General features: G+C 31.2%; 2 protein-coding genes across 3 annotated transcripts in view; one reads left to right on the forward strand and one right to left on the reverse strand.

Moving 5' to 3' along the window:
- Positions 1-24,878, forward strand: part of LOC139496073 (plancitoxin-1-like) — a 68,309-nt gene extending 43,431 nt beyond the window's left edge. The window contains exons 4-7 of the mRNA XM_071284515.1: positions 19,486-19,647; positions 21,741-22,072; positions 22,809-22,937; positions 24,661-24,878. Of these exons, the coding sequence (XP_071140616.1) occupies positions 19,486-19,647; positions 21,741-22,072; positions 22,809-22,937; positions 24,661-24,759 (722 nt within the window). The 3' untranslated portion in view covers positions 24,760-24,878. The remainder of the gene's footprint in view (positions 1-19,485; positions 19,648-21,740; positions 22,073-22,808; positions 22,938-24,660) is intronic.
- The window catches only part of LOC139496072 (signal peptide peptidase-like 2A), a 72,876-nt gene continuing 47,276 nt past the window's right edge, over positions 2,223-27,822 (reverse strand). For both annotated transcript variants that reach the window (XM_071284511.1, XM_071284510.1), the window contains one exon: positions 2,223-2,425. In XM_071284511.1, the coding sequence (XP_071140612.1) occupies positions 2,234-2,425 (192 nt within the window). In that variant the 3' untranslated portion in view covers positions 2,223-2,233. The remainder of the gene's footprint in view (positions 2,426-27,822) is intronic.

A 27,822-nucleotide genomic window follows, 5' to 3' on the forward strand; every position in this document is an offset into this window, starting at 1 on the left:
AGATCGAAATCACCATCTCATTAGACAGAGTTTTTTCTATAAAAATGGGAATCGTAGATATTAATTTCTCGTTTTCATGTCACGATATTTGTTATCCAACATTCGTGTAATTAGTTATAATGTTGTATTAACAATTGCAGATCGGATATTGTTAATTGACTTATCTTTTGTAGTTGTAATTCTACTTTTTTTTCTATGTTCTATTCGTATGTAAAAGTGAAGATTATCTAATACCCAGTTCATTTCTAAAATTTTAGTTTAAAGCAACTTTATCAGTCTATGGAAGAGGCGATTCGATAAAAACTTTTCTTATATCAACGAGCGCAAATGTCTTATATCATTGAATTGCATTGTGGGAAATTTCAGACGAATGTTCGCATTTGTACGAAGAAAGGCACATTTCACGGCATAAAGTAATGACTCTTTTCTTAAAACAGGGTGACATTTAACACAAATGGGAATGTATCTCCCTCTGCAAAGCTCTGATTCCTTTCACGGATTTGGCTATACTTTTTGGACCTTTTGGATTATAGCTCTTCATCTTTTATATAAGCTTTGGATTTCAAATATTGTTGCCATGATCATCACTGAAGAGACATGTATTGTCGAAATGCGCATCTGGTGCAGGAAAATTGGTACCGTTAATTTTATTAACACCAGAAACGTCTGGTGTATGATTTCCATGAATTATTTTATGTAATAACAGCCAAGGTGTATTTAAACGAGAAAATTGAATTGTTGAATAAATGAAACATAAATGCACGATTTATCATTTGTAGATGTACACATTCTATAAATATCATGTAGCATATTCAATGGAATGCAATTGGGATGAATTCAATTGTTTACTAAGCCAAAATCACCTATAAGTTTTATATACTGCTATATTTTAAAATATTATATCAATGCGATATTTGTCTTATATCATAGCGATGATTATTTAATATCAAAACTTTAGGAATGCTATACTTTTCTTATATAATTTATATAGTTTTCTTATATAAAATGAATACGATGACACGTCACAATGCATGTAAAAAAAAACTGCAAACATAATTCAAAACTTAGATCATGACCGGTTTAACGTTTTAGGATCAATATCACTGAAATTTCCTAACTGTAACAAAATTAACGCTTACATGAACTTATCATTTCGAAAATTTTGCTTGACCCTATTAATAGTTGAAAGTGTTAACAACCTGTTCAGTCTATTGTTTTCAATAACATGGTTTAACCGACTAATTTTATTTGAAGTGATGATGCAATGGTGGAATTTAAATGCGGTTGCAAATAGTCCACCAACCTGGACTGAGATTCTGATATACTGGTCACACTGCTATAGCCTATCCACCTTGATAATATCGAAATAGACAAAAAAATCTTGAGATCTTGAAATTTACCTGTGACGTCATTTTGGTGACGTTGACCCAGTCGTGTGAAAGACAGCCATAGCTATTATATATTTAATATATTTGTCAATTGTGCAAAATAAAAATGTGATGATAATGCTAAAAGAAATATGCAGAATTCGAAATGTCTGCAGCTAAAATACAGGTACACAAAGCATGGAATTAACTAGTTGAACATTTTTCTGTGTATACTTAACTAGAGGCTCTAAAGAGCCTGTGTCGCTCACCTGTTACTGAATATACTGATGTCGGCCATCTTTGTTGGTAGGTGGGGTCATTAGACACTTTTTTAAAAAAGATACCCTAGTAATGATTGTGGCAAAGTTTGGTTAAATGTTGGCCCATAGTTTTAGAAAAGAAGATCTTTGTACAAGTTACAAAAATTACGAAAAGGTTTTCAATATTGACTATAAATGGCAATAATTCCTAAAGGGGTCCTCTAAAAAAATTTACTATTTGACTTATTTGTAGATCTTACTTTTTGCTGAACATTATTGAAGTAAACAGTTCATCTCTGTCTATAATAGTATTCACGATAATAACCAAAAACCGCAAAATTTCCTTAAAATTTCCAATTTTAGAGCAGCAACCAAACAACGGATTGTCGGATTCATCTGGAAATTTGTGAGCGGATAGATCTTAATCTGATGGACATTTGGATCTTAAAATATTTGTTCTTAATGTCTTTGTTTCAGGTCAGGTGAGCTAAAAATATAATCAATATCGTCTTCAAACATCTATTAAAACATGAAAATGAAAGACGAATAAAAAGGATTGAATTCCCTCAAGTGTTTGTATCAATCAAAACCCACTAGTTATAATATTTAAAGTTTCCCATAATTCGTTGTTTCAGATTTGCTGCGACATATACACTTCCTGATTAGGCTTCTGTTTTCACTGTCTAGTGTGGATGTGCTAGACATTTCTTCATTGACATTATTTACAGATGCTGTATCAGGGCCTGGGGTAACATCATTTGGTTGTGGTGGAGGACTCTCACTGTTCTCAGGAACACTCTATCAAAATATAACATTTCATAAAACAAAATGTCTTATGCAGCAAACTTAACAATTATTGATGCCAACTATGTTGATGTTTCTTAAAAGGCAAACCCTTGTCTGGATTTCAAGAAATGTTTTTAAGAGGCCAGACAATACATAACATTCAAAATTCAAAATCATGTTTTAGATAATTTTAATGACATTTCGAAGCAATTTATTTTTCTAGGGTCCATCTATTTGATAATTGATGAACAATAGACAAATAATACAATATAGGTGATAATAGCATTGTTATGAAATGCTGCATCCAAATAATGTGAATTAAACTTAAAATATTGATAAGCATTGGAAGTGACGAGAAATAACTCATGCATATCAAAGCAATCATGTTATCTTCTTTTATGTCCTCCTTTTTTTCTCCACTTTCTGACTGCATATATTTATTTTCTATTGCATATTCTGCTATTATAGGATTACACGCCTTTTTAAATGAATTTAATTGTGTATAAACTCCACTAATTGACTCATTAACAAATAAAAGTCTGAAGAGGACATTATTGATATATTAGAGTGTCTTGGTGCAGTTTATACACCAATAAATTCCTTTAAAAAGGCGTTTAAGCCTTATAGTTCTGGATACACTGGACCAAATCTACAATAACAAGGTATGTTCGATGCTAGTTGGCAGATTCTGCATTATGTCGTATGTTTCAAAGCATATAGGAAGAGAGTTGAGACCTCACTAAACATGTTTTGGGGCACTTAATATCGTGCTTGTCGGTGGGAGTCGAGGTTCCGTAAGGGAAGACCGTACTTTGACCTATAATGGTTAAATTTTACAAATTGTGACTTGGACAGAGTGGTCTCGTGGACACTCATATATACTCATATATACATCTTATTATAAGTACGTCTGAGTCAGTGAGAACTCTACAACAGATTGGTTCATCGGATCATCAGCTATGATGGTGATACATGGCTGTGTACATTATGTATAAACAACTCGTCTAAACATCAACCCAACAATGTTAGATCTTTAAATCTGCTTTCGCAATTTTTTGTTCTTCCCTCGCCTGGATTCGAACCTATGCTACTGAGATATCGTGACACCAAATCCCCTGCACTGTAGCCGTCCCGTTGGTCGTGTGGTCTAGCGGGACGACTACAGTGCAGGCGATTTGGTGTCACGATATATCAGTAGCATGGGTTTGAATCCCGGCGAGGGAAGAACAAAAAATTTGCGAAAGCAAATTTACAGATCTAACATGGTTGGGTTGATGTTTAGACGAGTTGTATAAACATCTTCTTATTTATATCCATTAACCCGCCGATTTCTGCGCATATCCGAAGTCAGATACCTTTGGCCTTTTTGCTGTTTTTTTTTTAATTTTATTTCATTTATATGTTGAGGAGTTTGGTATGACGTCTTTTTCCCGGAATTAGTACACATTTAGAACAGTGACATTAATTTGAATGTCAAATGAAACATACGCTGTAACATTCCATTTCAAGGATACAACAGTTTAAAAAAAAAGCTATGTGCAAGTACCGAAGTACTGACGATTGAGCTGATGATACTCCCAGGGATTAATTTAATCGTTTTATAAATCTCGCATTCAATATTGCAGATGATTTACAATAGATGTTCAGTGTTTTAAAGAGTGTGTTTAACAGCTCAATAATTATTCATCTTTCATCGTCAGATCGATATTCATGAATCTATGTTTTCTATTCCCGTGTGTGCATATAGTAATACTGATAAATTGTTAAAACATGCTTTTTTCATTTTGTTTCGATTGAATTATCGAAATCAAATTTCAAAATTTTAATCTGTTTATTGATATAAAATTCTGGCCAGTAATTTCGTTGGTCTAACAAGTTCTTTCATTTCATGATACTGATATGCCAAGAAATACTCTTATTTGAGTGTTATGTCTTATTTCAGACAGAAATTTGCTATGTTATGTATAGCGATCACACACCAGACAATAGAACAGGCGCTGACCCACGAGGACATGCAATAGGTAATCAATTACTTATGTTCTCTATTTGATAAATCTAAACTGATCCTTTATAGGAAATTGTATAACTATGATTACAACATTTGATATAACATGTTCTAAAACATTCTGTTATGTAAATTTCACAATTCAGTATGATGTTGATGTATACAGGTAAATAACAACTGCAGAAAAGTCTGAATATAGACTGATTACATTATTAGTACCACTTTTTTTTCTGCTCTAGATACGAATTTCGACAATTATTGTCTCATTAGTGATGTTTGATGCCATAATGTTTGAAAAGTCAAAGCTTATAACAAATAATTTTAAAAATATCTTATTTGACTGCAATCGAACTGGTTGAACAGAACTGAATTTCCAGAATTGAATTTAAAACAAAAAGGTCTGCCATATTCCCGCCAAATTATGTAAGTATGTGCCTGTCCAAAGTCAGGAGCCTGTAATTCAGTGGTTGTCGTTTGTGTATGTGTTACAAATTTGATTTTTTTGATTTTTTATATAAATAATTTATGTTCTAATTTTCTCCTTTGAATTGTTTTACATTGTCATTTCGGAGCATTTTATAGCTGACTATGTGTTATGGGTATTGCGCATTGTGGAAGACCGTACAGTTACATTTAGTTGTTAATTTCTGTGTCTTTGTTGTCTCTTGTCGAGAGTTGTCTCATTGACAATTATACCACATCTTCTTTTTATATAGACTGAATAACATTAACGATACCAGTTTTCTTCTCTAGATACGAATTTCGACCATAAATGTTTCTTCAGTGATTTCCATGCCATAATATTTGCAAATCCAAAGCTTATTACAAATATTGAATATCTTATTTGACTGCAAACGATGGGTTGAACAGAGCTGAATTTACCGCATTAGATAGCAAAAAACAAACAAACAAAAAAACAATTCTGCTATATTCCTGACTTGGTACAGACATCTTTCCAGCAGCCATAATAAGTTTAAGCGACAATGATAGGGAACCATCAGCCAAACCGTGTAAACATACATCACAGACATACAACACAACTTACTCAAAAAATCAAATGAACATACAAACTATTCTTATTGGGGCCTTTTATAGCTGACTTTATGCGGTATGGGCTTTGCTCATTGTTGAAGGTCGTACAGTGACCTTTAGTTGTTCATTTCTGTGTCATTTTGGTCTTTTGTGGATAGTTGTCTCATTGGCAATCATACCACATCTTCTGTTTTATATTACATGGACGCCAACAAAAAAGATATAGTAAATAGTAAATTTTGAATTTGAAAATGATGTCAACAAAAAAGTTTATGCCAGATGATTAAAACTGAAGGTGACAAACGTTAAAATTAATTGAAATAAGTAAATGGTGATTGTCAGCATATAATAAGTTCAAAAACAAATCAAAAGATATATTTTAATCTAAATATCATCAAAACATGCGAAATGTCTAAATATGTGTTAAAATAAATGGTATATACAATACATTTAAACAGTTACGAATTCCAATCTCAATTTTTCAATCATGCTAAACATTACTCAGATAAAATAATACAAATGATAGGTCAGTTAACATGATAAAAAGGTCAATAATATTGATAAGTATCAATCAAATAATAAGCATATTTATAGTAAATGGCAAGATGAGGAAACATTCCAAAATATAATATGTACAAAGTAAGGATTTATAGAAAATATTTTGTATATAACAATATATAAATGGTTTTAAACGCTGTGAATTTGTACCATTTCTATATTATTATGTTTTTCATTGTGGTTTGAATGATTGTTGCTGCTGCTCGAATCGTTGTCGTTGGTGCTTGAATCTATGTCGTTAATGGTCGAATCATAAAAAGTATAAACACCAGATTCCAATGCTTTATCTTCTAGATCTGTGTTGTTAAATTCGCATTTACAACGAAAACAATTTTTGATAATTGAAACGAAAACTACTAAAACAATTGCATAACATGACACAAACAGTATTAAGAGAGCAACTAAAACATAAGCTATACTTTTACATTTATGTTTTTTCCATAAATCCCCTATGCGCCTGAACAAGTTGAGTTCAGGCGTGGAAATATTGTCTGTCTCATTTGTTTCGTCGATGCTTGACATCATATCTTTTATCAAAACCGTATATTTTTCAACATCTTCTTTTGGATCACTACTGTTTAATTTCATTGCAAATGCAGGTGTTACAGTGAACAAAATAAGGGGTAAGTATTGGTTAATAAAGCTTTCATTACCAACCTTATAATTCATGATTTGCACAATTACAGTAATTATGAAAGTCAGAAACAACAGTTTGCCTATCAAAAACGCAATTTGAATACGAATAGGGAAAATACGATTAGCAATTTTACAATATGTTCTAATCGGGACAATTTTCATACTGTTGTTGTCTTCCTTTGAATATGAAATGCATTGTGATAACAGTTCATTGTATGGTGCATAAAAATCTTTATAGAAAATTCTAAGGTAAGAAAACATTGTTATAACAATTGTCCAAAATTTAAAGGATAATTCATAGATAGGAAAAATAATAAAAATATTATAGAACACATATCGAATTAAAACCGAATATGCTGGTATAAAAACATATCTAAATACAATTACAAATGACAGAACGACTAAAATACCCAACACTAATGCTTGAATTTTCTTTGAATTTTCTTTTTTAGTATCGAAACATATAAAAAGCAGTGGCGCAAGGGCAAAATATAGTATCGGGAATGCACACATTGTTATATTTAATATGAAATTTAATAAAGTCAATGATAAAAGACTGACTAATTTCAAGAGACGTGAAACTTTACTACCCTCAAGTTTTGTGCAAATTGGTTTAAACAAGGAAAGATAAAATTTACTTGAAAAAAGCAAAGTCACTCGGTTAAGTATAGCAAGAACAAATACTTTATATCCATGTGGGTCGTATGCGATATTTGCATCGCAGTCAATTAATTTTTCGATGTCAACGTATTTTACTTTGTTTTTAGTCCAAAAAAAGAATATGAAATAAATGTTTTTCATTTTTTTTATTTCAAGGATTTGAAAACTAATAAAAACTGCAGACATTCCAAAGTAAGAAAACTTGAGTAATAAAGATAAAATATACCAACCCTTTGAATCATTTTCAGACTCCATAGGATTGGTATCATCTAAGTACAGATGTTGATATTTGTAAAACATGTCAATGTCTTTGATGAATATTGTGTTCAAATATTTGTGTGAAACATTAATAATTGCGGATAGTATTACCAAAATTGTTATAACTTGATTTTCCTGCGAGAACAGAGAAGAAATATAAAAGATATACTTTGGGAATTTATATGGTTGTTTATTCAATTCTAACAGAAGTCTAGAAAGACTGTAGGGTGTGTCAAATGAGTTGTAATGATTGAAACGGCGTTCGATATTGTTGACCTGAACCTTTTCTGGAAAAAAATAAAACAATATCGGTGAATAAAGAAAAATGCCAATTAGAAATATTACAATCAAATAATTTATGAATGACTTTTCGATAAATGTCTCGCACTTGGAATATTTTTTTCTACACGACTGGTTAAAACATTCCATTCCATAACCTACCCAATATGATGTTAAATTGAAAAGCGTCACTTTCCACTGCTGGTTATCAAAATAACGATGGCAAATCAGCGAATCGGATTCATTTTTAACTAATGAATCGTGGATAAGATAGAAAAGCGATTCTGTATCATTTTTGTACTCAAATTCACAATCTGGGGGAGAAATGACAATATTGATTGCAAAATCATCAATGTAGACTCCTTTAAGAAGGTTGAAAGACATGACATGAATATCTTCAGGATATGATAATAAAAATGATATTTCATTCTTTGTCCAAACCCATTTGAATAAACTGCTCTCCTGTTTTATATCGTATTTGCTGTTATTGGTGTACAATTCGTCACTTAAAACAAGAATGTCGACATAAACCATTTTTATTCCAGAATTTATTAATTTCCGGAAGTCAGAGATCTTCTTAGTACTGTTGGTTATTGTAAAACTGCATCTATCATCTGACATGATTTGGCCAAAAAGTACAAGGAAGTAAAAAATAAAACCGTTGTCCATTATCTGAAACATATAAACACTATTCTTGATATAGTTAGAAATTATTGACATGCAAAAAGATGTTCGTGTTGAACGAGTAATTTCAATATGAGCTTTTATAATTTTGTATGTTTTTTTGTCGACTGATGTTTTTGATTTTATCCCATTTGTATCTTTTAATTTGTTTAACAAAACAATTAGCATAATCTAGAAGGGCAAGAGCTAAAAGTAGTTTCCCTTGTAAAGCAATCTGTAACGAACTCTAAAATTACTAGTTAGGGAATTAGAAAACCAGACTAAAGGAAAAAAATAGTAATTGAGCATACAAATAATGATGAAACTTCGCATGACAAGGTTTGTAAATTGCTTTGTCCAAATTGAACAAACTTAAATTCATGGTGAGTGTATTTTTTTAAATTAAAACAAATATCATATCACATATTTATAATCTATGTAAAGGTTCAAATACAATTCATCAGAGGTTAATTACTTAAACTTTTCGTTAAATTATTAGGCAAGCGTATAATGAATAAAACAGGTGAATACCATACGATTGGGTTAATTTGGATTTTAAGAAATGACAAGTAGTGAACTTCATTGTCATAGAACTAAGTTTGACGTCATTTCATGTTCAAGAAAAAAATCCAGATATAAACAAATAAAGTTCCTTTTCTGTTAGTATTATGACGATTATGTTCACAGGAATATATGAAATAACACTTAACGTTACATTATAGATCATTGCGCACATCATAGTGTTTAAAAAGATATATTATTTAAAGGTCAAAACGTCAGCAACATAATGGTTGTCACATGTGCATAAAATGAACAACAATTTTACTTTCAAGAGCATCATTCTTGCAAAAAATGATAACAAAAATACAAAACTTCAAGGCAAATTAAAAAAGGACAAGTCCATAAAAACTGACAACTTCAAACGCTACTAAACAACGGATCAAGTGAAAAACAACTACCATATTCCTGACTTGGTACAGGCATTTACATAGCAAAACAGTGTATTGAGAACATTTTGGAACACATACCTTCCGTATGTTCAGGAACATTTTATTGGCTTTCGATTTGATTTTTAAATGATTGATACAGGGTCTACAAAAGAAGACATAAGATAGGAGACGAATTATATTAAACATATCTACATATCTTAAACTGAATGTATGAATTGGATTTAAAAAAATTGAACAGTAACTTGAGGACTTAAATGTAACAAAAAAAAATCAAAACCTTAATAACAACGTTGAGGAGATTATTAAAAAAAATAGCCAAACCCATACAAGGAATCATAAGTATGCTCAAGGGATGCACAATCGTTGATTTAAAACGAATTTGTAGTTTAATAGAAAACAGAAAAATCAATACCAATGTACTATCTACAGGACCATTGACAGTCAAGGAAAGTTAATAGACAGAAGGTGAATGCTTACACGTGTGTTCGAATGACAAGTTTATAATTATTTTAATTGGTCGGAATGGTGACATAACAAAAGGACACAGTGTAGCGACGATACTTTTTTTCAATTTACTTGTATATGTTGTTTTCAATCAAAGGGTACTCCCGCTTCTCCGCCTTGTGTTGTGTACCTCATTTCTTTAATTGTCAAATTACGATTGAAGTCAAGCTTTTACATAACATTGTATTGATACTGCCATTGACAAAAAACCTGAATGGCAGACATCGCTAACTATTAGCTGTCGACAACCATAAACATTATACAGTCCCATAGAATAACACAAAACAGGCTAACTTACGTTCAAGCTTTCCTGAAATCAGAAATACTAAACATAGCTACATAACATCCCTCGCCCAAACCTTAAATCTAGGTCTGGTCACTTGAAATTCAGACATTGATATAACATCATACAGTTTAAAACAAATTATTAATATATTTTCACTCTAACATTATTAACATGGACCCATTTTATTTTGAGTACATGTATTATCAGCATATCATAGGGTTAAAACTGTTTTTATTTAAATATCATGAAATTCCTGCAAACCAACGTGTTTTCGCTTATACTTTTTTCCCATTTTGGCCCTTTTCATTGTATTAACTGAACTATCGTATATTTTAGAGATGGCATAGCTTTAAAAGTTTACCATTAATCTATCATGGGTGCTGACAGTTTTCTTTTTTAAGTGAATGTACTTTCTTGATCGACAGCCAAGTATTTAAGGAGTGTTTCTAGTAAACCTAGTATAGTAAATAACTCACCAATTAAAGATTTAGTGATGATAATTTGATTGTAAAATAATTTTAAACAACGTTTACTTGTTTAATATGATTTATATTTGTATATGTAATAAAATTGGTTATTTTCATACAACTCAGTATTTAAAATTATTAGAAATTAGGAAATATTTATAAGATATTTATATATTAATTGAGATATAAGAGGCTCTAAGTACAGGAAATTATCTTTTTAAGTACTATTTGTCATTAAGTAGAAAAAAATGTAGTGATGAAATTTATTATGACAGAAGTATGACTTTGAAAAGTTTTCTTTTCTAAAACAGGAAAATTATTTTTTTTACGAACAAACATTTTTTATTCTTGATGCTTGTTAATGTATGATATATACGAACTCTCACAATGAGTATCATAATGTTGGGCCCATAATCTTAAAACTAACCCATTGGGTCTCCATGTTACTTCTATGGTATTTTTTTCAAAATTATTGATGGAGTAATTAAAAAAATGGTGTAACAGCCTTCAACTCGAAACAAAAAATTTTGACATGTGCTGTTAACAATTTTTTTTGAAGATTTATAGAAGTCAAATAGACTTTATATATATATCGAAAATATGTTAATTCATTCATTTTAAATATGAAAATATAATATTAAACTTAAAGTTAGTAATTAGACAAGTATTCACCAGAGTACATTTCATTTAATTGTTGTTAAATATTAACAAAAAATAAAAGCTAGACAGTATTATAAGGGCTAACAGAATAGAGTAAATGGACCAAACATATAAAGAATAGAGAAAAAAGGTTAAAAATGTTAAGATTACAGAGATGAAAGATTCCTATCAAACCCTCTTATATTGTTGTGTAATATTGATTACTTTTCATATATTTTATTTTTAATTTCCATTGAAGAGTAGGTGAATGAAGGAAACTATTTTAGACACACCGGGTAATGAGATATTTTATTTTATTAATCTAATTCATAATATTTATCAATATTTAGATATTGACCCTTAATATTAGACCGTTGGTTTGCAGCTCTCCACCTCTCAAAATTCCTAGAAATGTTAGTATTCATTAAAATAAATCTTCCATTTTGAAAATTTAAAAAAAAATCAAGGACTACATCTTTTGCCTTTGTTAAAAAAAAATATTTTGAAGGGAAGAGGTTTATTAAGGAAGCGGGAAATATTGACACTTCTGGGTGCCTTTTTCCTTGTATGTTCTGAGTAAAATGTCTTGGAAGTTCCTATAACCATTTAAGTTATTAATTTATTATCAAACCATCACTTATTGGTTATTATTATGCTGAAAAGAAATGACTTGTAATCGTGCCGTCCTATTCAAATTACACTATGTTAAATACATATTGAACCATGCATACAATGTATGCATGAAATAACTCAAGTTATTAAGAAGATAATTTCCCGGAGCACAAGACCTCAATCCATTTTTTTTTGTGGTCCCTGGGGTATAATGGCACTCAATATTTTTGAACATTATTACGTGATTACTCAAGTTGCTTTCACTTAACCTATATATGTTATATATTTTCATTAAAAACACACAGTCAAAGGTCGGAAGAGTTTCACCTATCTATAACTCCCCTATTATTTCAATTTTTTTTTAAATGTCAGTAACAAACATGACTAATTTTGGTCCGATTCCGATGAACATTTAATGTGAAACTAGAAAATGGGAATAGCTGTTTATGGTTATTATGAAATACTTTAAAATTAATGACATTCCATTGCCGAGAAATAATAAGTTTAATACAAATTTATTTAAAATTAAATGTACTTTTTTTCGTGCAGATATTCAGATATTTGTCTCTAAATGTATATTTCCTTGACCACAAAGTACAGACGTATTACATAAAAAAAATGTTAAATTTAGACAAGAAATATCCTCTGTAGATTTTTTTTAACTGTGTTTTTGTATAAATAATAGAATATTAGGAAAAAAGGTAAAACACTTTTGACCTTTAACTTGTCTTGAAATTTCGATGTCTTCACTTAAATGAGTGAGCTGAAACCTGGATTTCGATGATTTTCTGATTTTTCAATTCATATTAATGCATAAAAAAAAACATTTCTCGTGCCATCTCGTATATACTTTCACGCGTTTCCGCAGTCGCCCAGTAAATGCATTAGTCTTGTATTCGTAAGTTCACTTTATGAAATGTTGGTATATATATGTATATGGACCAACCCAACGTAAAATTGAGAATAGAAATAGAAATTTGCCAAAGAGACAACAACCCGACCATAGAGCAGACAACAGTTGAAGGCCACCAATGGGTCTTCAATGTAGCGAGAAACCGTCGTACCCGGAGGAGTCCTTAAGCTGGTCCTTAAAAAAATATGTATACTAGTTCAGTGATAATGAACGTCATACTAAACTCCGAATTATTCACAAGAAACTAAAATTAAAAATCATACAAGACTAACAAAGATCAGAGACTCCTGACTTGGGTCAGGCGCAAAAAAAATATGTTTGCATCCAAATAAAATCACTCAGTTTATCACTGAGATAATTTATCATTGAGCACAGTCATGTTAGGATCAATCCACAAATATGAATAAGCTTGGATTACATGAAAGTTATTTCTACATTTGTTAATACTTACCAAAGAAGATCCAATATATCATTTTACCCAGATCAAAGCATTTCTTAAATGTTTGAGCTGATTTAAAGCAGCTAACAATCAATGAATACTTAAGGTGGTACCTAACACTACAGGGAGATAACTCTGTAAAATCAGCAGAACGTTTTAATGACGTTGTGTTCATATGGGAATACTAAGCTTCTCAATGATCAAAATAAGTGTTTGTCAAACTGCTATATAACCAGTGTAATTTTTCTGATTAAACGGTTGGTTCAAATTTTTTGAATTTTTTATATTTTTGTAAAAGGGTCAAAGTAAATACTTTGTCAAAATTTTAAGAAAATTAAACGAGCCAAATTAATTTTAGTTAAAGTGTTGGGTACCACCTTAATTAATCTTAAACATATTAAATAAACATACCTTCTAATAAAACTATTGTCATATATATAGGCACTGATATATAAGATATATATATATTTAGACTAGGTATATAAACTACACGATCTTCCAAACTTTCAAGAAGAAAGTGATGGCAATCAGAAGAAATTCGTGTTTATAAGGGCAGTGTATAATTCAATTTCCACGAAAGTGTTGGATATAGAGAAAAAAGGAATTTAGAATGAACAATTGAGATTGACGAAAAAGTAAAAATAGAAACCTTCTGATAACAGATATAAGTACTTATGTCCTTCAAAAGTTCAAGTATAAAAGGACGTTATAGAGACTAATTAAAAGGAAATTGTCTTATGGAAACATATATATGAGGACTCTAAAAATTGACAGCTTTCCGTTGAGGCAATTTGCCCTGGTATTCATTTCTATTGGCCTCCATATTGGAGGGAAAACTTATTGATTTCTTTTTTTCACTGCTTCGTTGCTGTTTGATTTATGCATTTCCATTTTATTCATGTTTTGTCTTTTATTTTAAAATTAAGTGAACTTGTAACTATATAGTCAATTGATTTTTAGATATTTGTCTCTGAATGTATATTTCATTAGCCCGAAATTACAGACATTTCTGTATTAAATAAACAAAACAGGTTAAATTTAGCCAAGAAATATGTTTTGTAGATCTTTTTTTTTATAACAACTGTGTTATTGTATTAAATAATAGAAGATTTAGAATAAGGTAAAACACTTTTGACCTTAACATTGTCTTAAAATTTCGATCTCTTTACTTGAACAAGTGAGCTGAAACTGATTTCGAAGATTTTCAAATTTGTCAACTCATATTAATGGATAAAAGAAAATAAACATTTCTCATGCCATCTCATATATACTTTGACAAATCCTTTTAACGAGTTTCCGCAGTGTTTTCATTGTCCAGTATATGCATTAGTCTAGTATTCGTAAGTTCACATCATTAAATGTTGGTATACGTATGGATATGGACCAACCCAACGTAAAATTGAGAAAAGAAATGGGGAATTTGTCAAAGAGACAACAACCTGACCATACAGCAGACAACAGCCGATGGTCACCAATGGGTCTCCAATAGAGCGAGAAACTCCCGCACCCGGAGGAGTCCTTCAGCTAGCCCTACAAAAATATGTATACTATTCCAGTGATAACGGACGTCATACTAAACTCCGAATTATACACGTTTATAAAATTATTATATATATATATATTTAGACTAAGTATATAAACTACACGATCTTCCAAACTTTTAAGTAGAAAGTGATGGCAATCAGATAAAATTCGTGTATATAAGGGCAGTTTATAACTCAATTTCCACGAAAGTGTTGGATTTATGGAAAAAAGAATTTAGAATGAACAATTGAGATTGACGAAAAAGTCAAAATAGAAACCTACTGAAAACAGATATAAGTACCTAGTACAAGTACAATGTATGTCCTTCAAAAGTTCAATTGATTTCTTATTTTTCTGTGCTTGGTTTCTGTTTGATTTATGTATACTACACATTTCGATTTTATTCATGTTTTGTATTTTATGGTCGTGTAAGGGTGAACTAATTTTTTTCATTAAAAATGTTTAAAAGGGCCTGGTTATTATTAGTACTTGTATTAACAAAATTCTACTCTGAAAATTTGAACCTGTCTTGACTAAACTATTTAATTCAATTCTACATTAGTCTCTATCTATATCCATATTTGTTTCATCGTTGATATGTATGCCGTTTTAGAAAACAGTTGTGATAATCAACTCTCACAATACTTGTTCAAGTTATACTTTTCTTAGAAATTTGGTTGCAGTATAAACAACAAATATAAAATTAAAATTGAAAGAATTTAATTTACATTAAATGTACTAGCCGGACCAGTAGGTATACCAAGTGTCTTATTCGCAATATAGGCGAAAATATAAAGAAAACAACTTGTTTGGAAACTTATTGGTTAACTTCAATATCACAAAAAACAAAACTATCAATGTGTATGAAAAGAACATTTTAAGTGTTTATGCAAATGTTATATAAAGCAATCAAATAAAAACAAAAGTAGAATATACAGTTCAAATCTCGGATGAAAATAACTTACAGTTCGTATGCCTTAATAAATCACTTATCTAAATTAATGGAATTAAACAAATTAAGTACTGGTATCTGTAAAAAAATCAAGCAGGGGGTGGCACATGAGGGGTGTAAGATTTGGCTCATTTTTAGTTTTTGCATGTTATTAGATAAGTCATTTATGATTTATCTGTTTTTGGCATATTGTCCATCTGGTTGAGATGGTAGGATCCATGTGCTTAGTTACAGTGGTAAAAATGAAAGAATTCAAGGCTAAAATAGCATGTTTCATCACTTTATTCTCAAAAGACACAATCTTTGTAGGTATAATTATGTATTGCTTATTATTAAATATCTATCATGGTTTCTAAAAATGTGTAAAGAAAATATAAATCAAAGTTGCACTGTTGCTTGGTTATCAACAATTTATGACAGATTTTCAGCATCTTCTCAACATTTGAAAAAAATCTACATTTTTTTTCCATTTTTTCATATATACCTCAAAAGCATTGCATTTTTCATTGGTTTCAAAGGTAAAAAGACCTATTTTTGTCTGAAAAATTAATTAAAAAATAGTGCGTTTTTTTTTTCATTTCTTAGACTAATAGATGAAATCTTATGGAAACATATATATGAGGACTCTAAAAATTGACAGCTTTCCGTTGAGGCAATTTGCCCTGGTATTCATTTCTATTGGCCTCCATATTGGAGGGAAAACTTATTGATTTCTTTTTTTCACTGCTTCGTTGCTGTTTGATTTATGCATTTCCATTTTATTCATGTTTTGTCTTTTATTTTAAAATTAAGTGAACTTGTAACTATATAGTCAAATGATTTTCAGATATTTGTCTCTGAATGTATATTTCATTAGCCCAAAATTACAGACATTTCTGTATTAAATAAACAAACCAGGTTAAATTTAGCCAAGAAAAATGTTTTGTAGATCTTTTTTTTTATCACAACTGTGTTATTGTATTAAATAATAGAAGATTTAGAATAAGGTAAAACACTTTTGACCTTTACATTGTCTTGAAATTTCGATCTCTTTACTTGAACGAGTGAGCTGAAACTGATTTCGAAGATTTTCAAATTTGTCAACTCATATTAATGGATAAAAGAAAATAAACATTTCTCATGCTATCTCATATATACTTTGAAAAATCCTTTTAACGAGTTTCCGCAGTGTTTTCATTGTCCAGTATATGCATTATTCTAGTATTCGTAAGTTCACTTCATTAAATGTTGGCATACGTATGGATATGGACCAACCCAACGTAACATTGAGAATAGAAATGGAGAATTTGTCAAAGAGACAAGAACCTGACCATACAGCAGACAACAGCCGAAGGCTACAAATGGGTCTCCAATAGAGCGAGAAACTGCCGCACCCGGCGGAGTACTTCAGCTAGCCCTACAAAAATATGTATACTATTTCAGTGATAATGGCCGTCATACAAAACTCCGAATTTTACACGTTTTTAAAATTATTTATAAAACTATTGTCATATATATATTTACTCAAGTATATACACTACACGATCTTCCAAACTTTTAAGTAGAACGTGATGCAGTCACATAAAACTCGTGTTTATAAGGGCAGTTTATAACTCAATTTCCACGAAAGTGTTGGATTTATGGAAAAAAATAACTTAGAATGAACAATTGAGATTGACGAAAAAGTAAAAATAGAAACCTACTGAAAAAGATATAAGTACCTAGTACAAGTATGTCCTTCAAAAGTTCAAGTATGAAAGGACGTTATAGAGACCAATTAATGGGAAATTGTTTTACGGAAACATATATATGAGGACTCTAAAAATAGACAGCTTTCCGTTGAGGCAATTTGCCCTCGTATTCATTTCCCTTGGCCTCCATATTGGAGAAAAAACTTATTGATTTCTTTTTTTTTCAGTGCTTGGTTGCTGTTTGATTTATGTATACCACACATTTCGATTTTATTCATGTTTTGTATTTTATGGTCGTGTAAGGGTGAACTATTTTTTTTCATTTAAAATGTTTCCAAAGGCCTGGTTATTATTAGTACTTGTATTAACAAAATTCTACTCTGAAAATTTGACAATGTCTTGACTAAACTATTTAATTCAATTCTACATTAGTCTCTATATCCATATTTGTTTCATCGTTGATATGTATGCCGTTTTAGATAACAGTTGTGATATTCAACTCTCACAATACTTGTGCAAGTTATACTTTTCTTAGAAATTTGGTTGCAGTATCAACAACAAACGTAGAATTAAAATTGAAAGTATTTAATTAACATTGAATGTACTATCCGGACCAGTAGGTATACCAAGTGTCCTATTCGCAATATCGGCAAAAATATAAAGAAAACACCTTGTTTGGAAACTTCAATAACACAAAAAGCAAAACTTACAATGTGTATGAAAAGAACATTTAATTGTTTTAAGTGTTTATGCAAATGTTATATAAAGCAATCAAATAAAAATAAAAGTAGAATTTACAGTTTAAATCTCGGATGAAAATAACTTACAGTTCGTATGCCTTAATAAATCACTTATCTAAATTAACGGAATTAAACAAATTAAGTACTGGTATCTGTAAAAATCAAGCAAGGGGTGGCACATGAGGGGTGTTAGATTTGGCTAATTTTTAGTTTTTGCATGTTATTAAATGTAGATAAGTCATTTATGATCTATCTGATTTTTTTGGCATATTGTCCAAGGCTAAAAATGGCATGTTTCATCATTTTATTCTCAAAAGACACAATCTTTGTAGGTATTATTATGTATTGCATATTATTAAATTTCTTTCATGGTTTCTAAAAATATGTAAAGAAAATATAAACCAAAGTTGCACTGTTGCTTGGTTATCAACAATTTATGACAGATTTTCAGCATCTTCTCAACATTTGAAAAAAATCAACAATTTTTGCTATTTTTTCATATATACCCCAAAAGCATTTTTCATTGGTTTCAAAGGTAAAAAGACCTATATTTTCTGAAAAATTAATGAAAAAATAGTGCGTTTTTTTTTAATTTCTTAGACTAATAGATTTGTCCACAATTTAAAAAAACTACTAATTGTAGATAATTTTAGGATAAATTCTGCATGATAAAATTTCAATTCTAGACTTGCAGACTAAACATTATTACTGAAATTTTCCAAGAAAGGAATAATCAGTGTGTTAAGTAATTATATACATGATATAGCATCATAATTATTTTAGATACTAACTGGAAAATTAAGTTAAAGTTTAAGTGGTGCATGTTTCCATTTAATAAAAGGGGAGGAACCCTTATTTAGAGTTGGCGAAGTAACTTAGTTGCATTATTGTGGTGAAACGTTTTTACATAGTTTAATTCAATACATTGCTAATTACACTTTTAAAAAATAATTGTAATGCTAGAATTGTGTTAGTATGTTTGGAATCTATGTCTATAAGCCTGCACACTAGAAATCCATAAAACAAATTGTGAAGAGGGATACTTTTATTATAGCCTTCATTTATAAGTGGTTAAACTGTTACATGTGTTATCCTTTATTTTTATTGCACATTATCATAATAGAATCTAGAATTGTAATTTAGTGGACATTAGTGCAGAACAAGGAATGGTCGTGGAGGAAGCTTTAATGTTTGTATTTATTTCATTTTATGGGGACTTCAGCTTGTAATCTTGTTGCGCCACTCTAAAGAAATGTACATCTGATTACGGTTATTTCTTTTTCAGGAGTTTTGGGATTTGTACAATCAGGTGGATTTTGGATGATACATAGCGCACCACGATTCCCGCCATTAAGATCTGATGGCTACAAATGGCAAGAAAAGGCCTCGAAAAATGGACAAACTTTCCTGTGTATATCTTTAGACTACGGGGTCGTTAATCGTACAGGTACGTAACTACTAGTATATAAATGAATAAATTATTATCTCGGATACATGTATCATCCATCACACGTATTATCTCCCGATATCGTAACGATATGGGGAGATAACACGTGTGATGGGACGTAACACGTATTGTTTTAAGATATCATTACATGTAATGTCGTTCTATATCGTTACATGTACCATATATTTTTTTCTACATATATCGTCTCCGGCTCAAGTTTGTCTCCAAATATCTTCACACGTTTTGTCTCAAGATATCATCACATGTTTTGTTGTCAGATTCATTCATACATTTTGTTGCGAGATGTAAAGATCAACAATTAAATTGAGATAGAAAGGAGGGAATGTGTCAAAGAGACAACAACCCGACCAAAGAGCGGAAACAACCGAAGGCCACCAATGGGTCTTCAATACAGCGAGAAAATTCTGCACCTAGAGGCGTGCCCCGGAACAAAAATGTGTACTTGTTCAGTGATAATAGATGTCATACTAAACTACGAAATATATAAAATAAACTAAAATTAAAAATTATACAAAACTAAAAAAGGCAAGTGGGTGACTTTTAGGTGAGAGAGCGCATCGAACGAGACAAAAAATGCTTTACATTGTGTCGCACCGTTGATATTTAACGTTATTTTTACGCAGAGAACCCAAAAATATATTTAACGATATCTATATTAGTGGAATAAACCGAAAAATCCATTAAGCATAACGTTTAAAGGTCTCTTGTTCATACAGTTGTACGCTCGGATGTCATAACGAACGAACCTTGATAAGGTCTGCTCTCATATGATTATGTAGCTGGTAGTATTCAAGTATGTCTCGTTTAAAAAAAAAATGCTAATGTGTTTGATTTCTTTAGTCCTTTGTTAAGATATTTTTATGCATGTGAAAATGTGTTAAGATTTCTTTAGTCCTTTATCTCGTGTTAAGATATCTTTATTCATTTCAAAATATGTTTAGATATCTTTTTTCATTTCAAAATGTGTTTTCTTTATTCCCTTTTCTCGTGTTTATTTTTAGCTCACCTTTTCTCATCACTTGTCGTCCGTCGTCTGCCGTCCGTCGTCTGTCGTCCGTCGTCCGTCGTCGTTAACTTTTACAAAAATCTTCTCCTCTGAAACTACTAGGCCAAATTTAACCAAACTTGGCCACAAAAATCATTAGGGTATCTTGTTTAAAAAATGTGTCGGTTGGCCCAGCCAACCAACCAAGATGGCCGCCATGGCTAAACATAGAAGATACGGGTTAAATGTAGATTTTGGCTTATATTTTTGAAACCAAAGCATTTAAAGCAAATCTGATTGGGTAAAATTGTTTATCAGGTCAAGATTAAATGCCCTGAAATTTTAAGACCCATCAGGCAATTCAGTGTTGGGTTGCTGCCCCTGAATTGGTAATTTTAAGAAAAAAATGCAGATTTTGGTTATTATTTTGAATATTATTATAGATAGAGATAAACTGAAAACAGCGATAATGTACAGCAAAGTAAGACCTACAAATAGGTCAAGATGATCAAAATGGTCAATTTACCCCTTAAGGAGTTATTGCCCTTTATAGTAAATTTTTAACAATATTCATAAATTTGGTAAATTTGGGCCAAGTTCATTATAGATAGAGATAATCGTAAGCAGCAAGAATATTCAGTATAGTAAGATCTACAAACACATCACCATCGCCAAAACACAACTTTGTCATGAATCCATCTGTGTCCTTCCTTTATGATATGCACATAGACCAAGGTGAGCGACACAGGCTCTTTAGAGCCTCTAGGTTTTTTTTCCATTTGAAAATGTGTTAAGATATCTTTATTCCTTTGTCTCGTGATTAAATATCTGTATTCGTTACATTTGGGTTAAAGTGTTTTAAAAATATCTTGATTCATTACACTTTGTAAATGTGTTAAGATATCTTTATTTATTTTTCTCGTGTATATATATATCTTTATTTATTTGTAAATGTGTTTAAATATCGTTTTTCCTTTGTTTTGTGTTAAAATATCTGTTTTCATAAGTTTTGTCTACAGATATATTAATATTCTCATTGCTGTAAGATAACGCATAACAGTTAATCCTTATTATATTCCTTTCACAGGAACCGTGTTCAGATACATTTTCCCTTACATATACGATGTTGGTTTTCCTTCAATGTTCAACAAAGATTATCCAATGTTGAGACGTTTTAGTGTAGACAAAGGTACAAGGCAGCTTCATGTCAATGAGCCGCCATGGTATGACGTAATAAAACTGCCAACAAAAGGTGGCGTGGGTTTCTTTAGTTTTTCTAAATATGGAAAGTTCGGGAATGATTTATATGATGGTTTATTGTCGAATAAACTTCAACAGAACTTACTAGTGCAGTCATGGATAGAGACACAAAAAACGCCGGGAGATAAGCTGCCTTCAAACTGCTCTATTCAGTACAAGGTATGTGCAGTAATGTATAGATAGTAAAATGAAGTGCCTTCAAATGAACATATTCATAGCACAATAAGTGCATTCAATAATTGACTAAAATACCTAAATTTAGATAAACTGCGTTCCAGCTGTACTATACAGTTCAAGGTATCAAGTGCAGTCATTGATATAGACCGTCCGAAAACAGCAGAAGATAATCTGCCTTCTTACTGTTAGACTAGAGACCTCGATATCAGCTGAAGACGCATAAAATACCTTTAGTCAAACTGCTTTATCATTTATATACATGGAGACAAAAACAAAGCTTGAGAAAAACAGCCTTCTAATTGCTGTATACAGCACAGAGTATGTGATGTCTTGGATAGAGAGTCAGAAATTTTGTAGAATATGCATACAAAAAATCAACAATTATAGAATGATAATTCCCTTGATAGTATTTTAAGTAAGATTAATATAACGTTGTATTTCACAGTCATCACATATACATCAATCGTCAAATGTGAAACAGATCAGACACATATCAACAGACTGTCCAGAGTGAACACTTAAATCAAAATTGAATGAATAAATTCTCAGAGTTAGTCGGTTTATAATTTAACATGTATATTACATGAAGGAAGCTTGATATATAACTTTGCTGTTGCTTAGTTTTTTCAGTCTTTTATCAAGTCTTTTTTATTCCTCTTTCAAATTCACATTTATTGAACATGTTGAAACGAAATGCAATGGATTTTGTACGTTACAGGTTTACAATGTCAATACAATGAGGTTTCCCGGCAAGAACATAGAATTTGCAACATCTAAAGACCACTCTAAATGGGTGGTCTCTAAAGACAATGGCAACTGGTTGTGTATCGGTGATATAAATAGACAGGTTAGTATGTGGGTCATTACAAAGTCAATCCATATACAGTCGATTTGCAGAAAAGTTAAAACTGGCAGATTTGTTGTACGCACTGAAACCAGGAACTGGCTCACAACCCGGGCATTGGTCTGACCGTTATGGAATAACCGTTTCAGAGATGATATCGGATATGTTCCTTCTGTCGTAGCTACAATCCCCTTCCCTTTTCACGAGTGTGACCTACCGAATGAGACTATTTACCGGGTTTGTTATAAAATGAGCAACATAATGGGTGCCACATGTGGATCAGAATCTGCTTACCCTTCTGGAGCACCTGAAATCATCCCCAGTTTTTTGTGGTGTTCGTGTGGCCTAGTCTTTCGTTTTCTATGTTGTTTTTTGTGTACTATCTTGCCAATGAGACAACAGTCCACAAGAGACCAAATTAAAAACTACACATACATTAACAACTATAGGTCACCGTACGGCCTTCAACAATGAGCAAAGCCCATACCGCATTGTCAGCTATAAAAGGTCCCGATATGACAATGTAAAACAATTCAAAGGAGAAAACTTACGGCCTTATTTATATAAAAAACAAAAATGAACGAAAAACATATATGTAACACATAAACAAACGACAACCACTGAATTACAGGCTCCTGACTTGGGACAGGCACATACATAAATAATGTGGCGGGGTTAAACATGTTAGCGGGATCCCAACCATCCCCCTTACCTGGGACAGTGGTATAACAGTACAACATATGAACGAACTATAAAATCAGTTGAAAAAGGCTTAACTCATCAGATGGACAAAAATACAAGTATATTTGTCTTTTTCTATTTTAGCCATATCGTTGTCAGTTTATCTTTTATCTATGAATTTGACTGTCCCTCTGGTATCTGTCGCCCCTCTTCAATACTGAGCATAATCCATACATTATACTATAAAATGATTGCATGGCAAAATGGGGGAAAATAACGTGACAACCTGATTTCAAACAAAACAATAAAACGTTAAAAAAAAATATGATAGACAGCAACTAAGGACTATAACTGAATTACAGGCTCCTGATCATGACTTGAGACCAGAACATATATAATTTGGTGCCGGCATTATTAAAATTATGTTTGTGAGTTCTCAATCCCCAAAAACTGGAAAATAGGCGTTAAAGCACAGACAGTCGAGAATCGCTATATAACATGAAGGCCCTTTTAATGAAATATATAAAAGGTCACGACTCTGAAATTAAAACAATTTATTGAAGTGGTTCACTCAAGAAATAACCCACAACATATTGCTCCATATGAAAATAGTTCAACATTTTGAAAGTTTTAATTCAGTATTTAGTATTGTTGACCTAATTCATTATTGTTCTTTGTTCCTTTGCCCCCATTATTCTCTAATATTTGCTCAGTTTTCTCTATTCAATACTTGTTGCCATTTATTTTCTATTCTGGTGACCCAATCCTGACGCTCTTTTTTACTCATGGCATTGTCTGTTTATTCAGACTTACGAGTTTGAATATCATTTGATATCGTTCGCCTATATTTTACAAAAAGATATAACCATTCACTGTATGCAATTAAGTTGAAATAACAGGTTTTATTTTATTTGAAAAAAAATGTATAAAATAAAAGTTTCAAATGATAAAGCAATGCTTCTGTATTCTTATTATCTCCTGTTTGCCCCACGAACTCGTATTATGTCTGCATTTTAATATCTTCACTCTATTGTTTTCATTTTAGAAGCCACAGAAATATAGAGCTGGTGGTCAAGTTTGTTTTCAGAATAAATCTGCTTGGAATAGTTTCAAAAAGATTGTCAAAGAATTTGCAGCATGTTAATCATTTTGGAAGTTGTGAAAGATTGTCTGAAGTGCATAAAACTTAATAAAGAACTGACAATAGTGTGAAGAAAAAGATATTTGTATAAGATCTATTTTTGAATAAAAAATGGAAAACAACACGTTTAATAATTCATTGCGTCCGAAGCGCTTTTCTGGATTTACCTTCATCAGGAACGCTCAAAGCCAAACATTTGAAATCCGAAGATGGGTAAGTATCGAAAATCGTTGAAGAGCTATATGTCAAAAATACCTAAAATAAATAGCCAAATTCATCTAAAGCCAACTTTGCCTGAGGGAGTTGAAACCTTAGTTTTATAAGAATAAAGTATGTGCCTACAATATCGTTTGATAATTGCGTGTCTTCATGGCAATCATTTCAATACCATACACAAGATTTCAACATTAAAAGTATAGAAATGTATCTGTATATTAACTTCCGTTTTCAAACATCATAATTAACGAGCCACAAACAAACAATTATGAGGATTACATCTACAGATCATACTTTTTAATCTCTCTGTTTTTCGGTAATATTCAATAACACGTGAACTATGTTAAGCAGGAAGATGGAAAAAAGATAAAGAAAAAACAAACTTCCCGACAAACGAGTTGTTCAGTACTAAAAAGTAAAATCACAAAAGTATTGAATTTCGAGGAAAATTCAAAACAGAAAGTCCCAAATCAAATGGCTAAATCAAATGATAAAACACATCAAACGAATGGACAACAACTGTCATATTCCTGACTTGGTACAGGCATTTTCAAATGTAGAAAATGGTTCATTGAACCTGGTTTTATAGCGCTAAACCTCTCACTTGTATGACAGTCGCATCAAATTCCATTATATTTACTACGATGCGGAGTATACAGATCTGTATATTAACTTCCGTTTTCAAGCATCATAATTAACGAGCCCCTAACAAACAATTATGAAGATTGCATCTTCAGATCATATGTGTTAATCTGTCTGTTTTTATGGTTAATATCCAATAACACTTGAACTATTTAAAGCAGGAAGATTAAACATAGAGAGAAACCGGTAAATGAATTATTTCAAAAGTGTTTGTTTAGATTATATCTGTTATTGGCTGGTGTTTTATTAGTCAGCTAATTTACAAAGGTCAAGGGTCAAAGATTTGAAAAAAAAGTTAAATAACAAAAAGACCGAACTCCAAGGAAATTCTAAAACGGAACTTTCTTCAATTCAATTTAATCAAATGGCAAAACCAAAAGATCAAACTCATCAAACTATTGGGAAACAACTGTAATATGCCTGACTTGGTACCGACATTTACTCGTCACGTGTAGGAAATTGTGGATTAAACTAGGTTTTAGAACTAGCTGAAACTCTCACCTGTATGCCAATGACATACAATTCCATATTGTTGACAACAAAGTTTGAACAAAACAAACATATATAATAGTTACAAATATCGACATTGGGGCACACCAGTCAAGTTCGAATTATTAAAGACCAGCGCGAAGCTTAAATAAATGAGAATAATTCCACATAAACTATAGGTGATTTAGAATAAGTTAAACTTGCATATCAAACGTTAACACTACTATAACGCCGTTTCCTTTTACATTGTTAACGTCACCATATCTTTTGTTAACGTTGTTCTATTGTTATGTAATATGTTACTAAATTAAGGTTAGATTATACAATCAAACAAAACATACGTTTTTAATTAAAAACCACCACATATAAACATATTCATGCATTGGGACAGGCACGTAAGGAAGACGAATTTTTCGTTTGTTTTTATCTACTTCAATGGTTACACAAGGTATGTATTCTCTTTTTATATTTCCTATTGTATTGGAATCAATAGTAAAGTTTAGATGATTTCAAATCTACGCATAACATATGGCGTTAGTGCATTGTATCAACACAAATTAAATGATGCTTAAAGCTTAATGACACAAAAAAATGATAACAAATAAACTGCATGAACCATTGGATTTCGGGAACCCACCAATGAGACAGCAACACATGGACATATATAAGTACATATACAGTTTTGAAACATCCTACTAGTCCAGTGGAAGGTAATGCTATATAGAAATGATAACAGAAGGACACACATTAAATTTGTAACTTACATTAAGGAAACAGAAGCTTAACTGCAATAATTCATGAATATGGCAGTTGTTATTAGTTAGCCCGCTTCTATGAATGTTTGCCCTTGTTTTTGTTGCACCTAAGTGTTGTTGTTGTTCCTTTGTTTTCTTCTCCTTAGACTGGTGTTTTTCTCTCGGTTTTATAATTAGTTTGTAACCCGCATTTTGTTTTCTCTCAATCGATTTATGACATCTGAACAGAGGTATACTACTGTTGCCTTTATTTACCAATAGAGCAAAGTACAAATCGAGGTAATAAACATGATCAGAGATGATTTCACTCCAACAAATAAACTCCTCATATATACCAGGAATGGAATTTTACATTCGTTTCGTCTACAAAAGACTCATCAGTGACGCTTGAATAAAAAAATGCTAAAAGAACAAATAAAGTAGGAAGTTGAAGAGCATTTAGGGCCGAACATTTCTAACAATTTGGACAAATACAGTTAAGGTAATATATTTATAAGGAAGAAAAGCCTAAATCTTTCAAAAATTCAAAGTTTTGTTAACATTTAAATATGCTCGAGGGTACAACAAACTCAGAAAAGTATTAATTTTTAGTTCATTTTAAATTTTATTGGAATTTCATAATATGGTACAAAAATCAACCAGAAAGTCGGTCGGTTTTGGTCCCAGAGGACTTTTAAAATGTTTACATCATTAACAAAATCTCCAAATTAACCCCCTTTGGTGCAGAAATGCCTCTTTTTCGCATTACAATTGAAATATCTTTTTTTCTTTTCTTTTCTACTTAGAGACTGAGAAAAATATACTATAAACAAAAAGTTCAATGAATAGAAAATCACGATTTGGCTCTAGACGAAGACATGTTTTGGGCATATATTCAATGATTCTATGAAATCTGTTCATGTGGAGCAATTGTTTGTTTTCGAAAAGTTATGTATGTTTTAAGAGGCAATGCACTTTGCGCGAA

The sequence above is a fragment of the Mytilus edulis genome, chromosome 11, assembly GCF_963676685.1.
Source record: "Mytilus edulis chromosome 11, xbMytEdul2.2, whole genome shotgun sequence".
In the NCBI taxonomy this organism is placed as follows: Eukaryota; Metazoa; Mollusca; class Bivalvia; order Mytilida; family Mytilidae; genus Mytilus; species Mytilus edulis.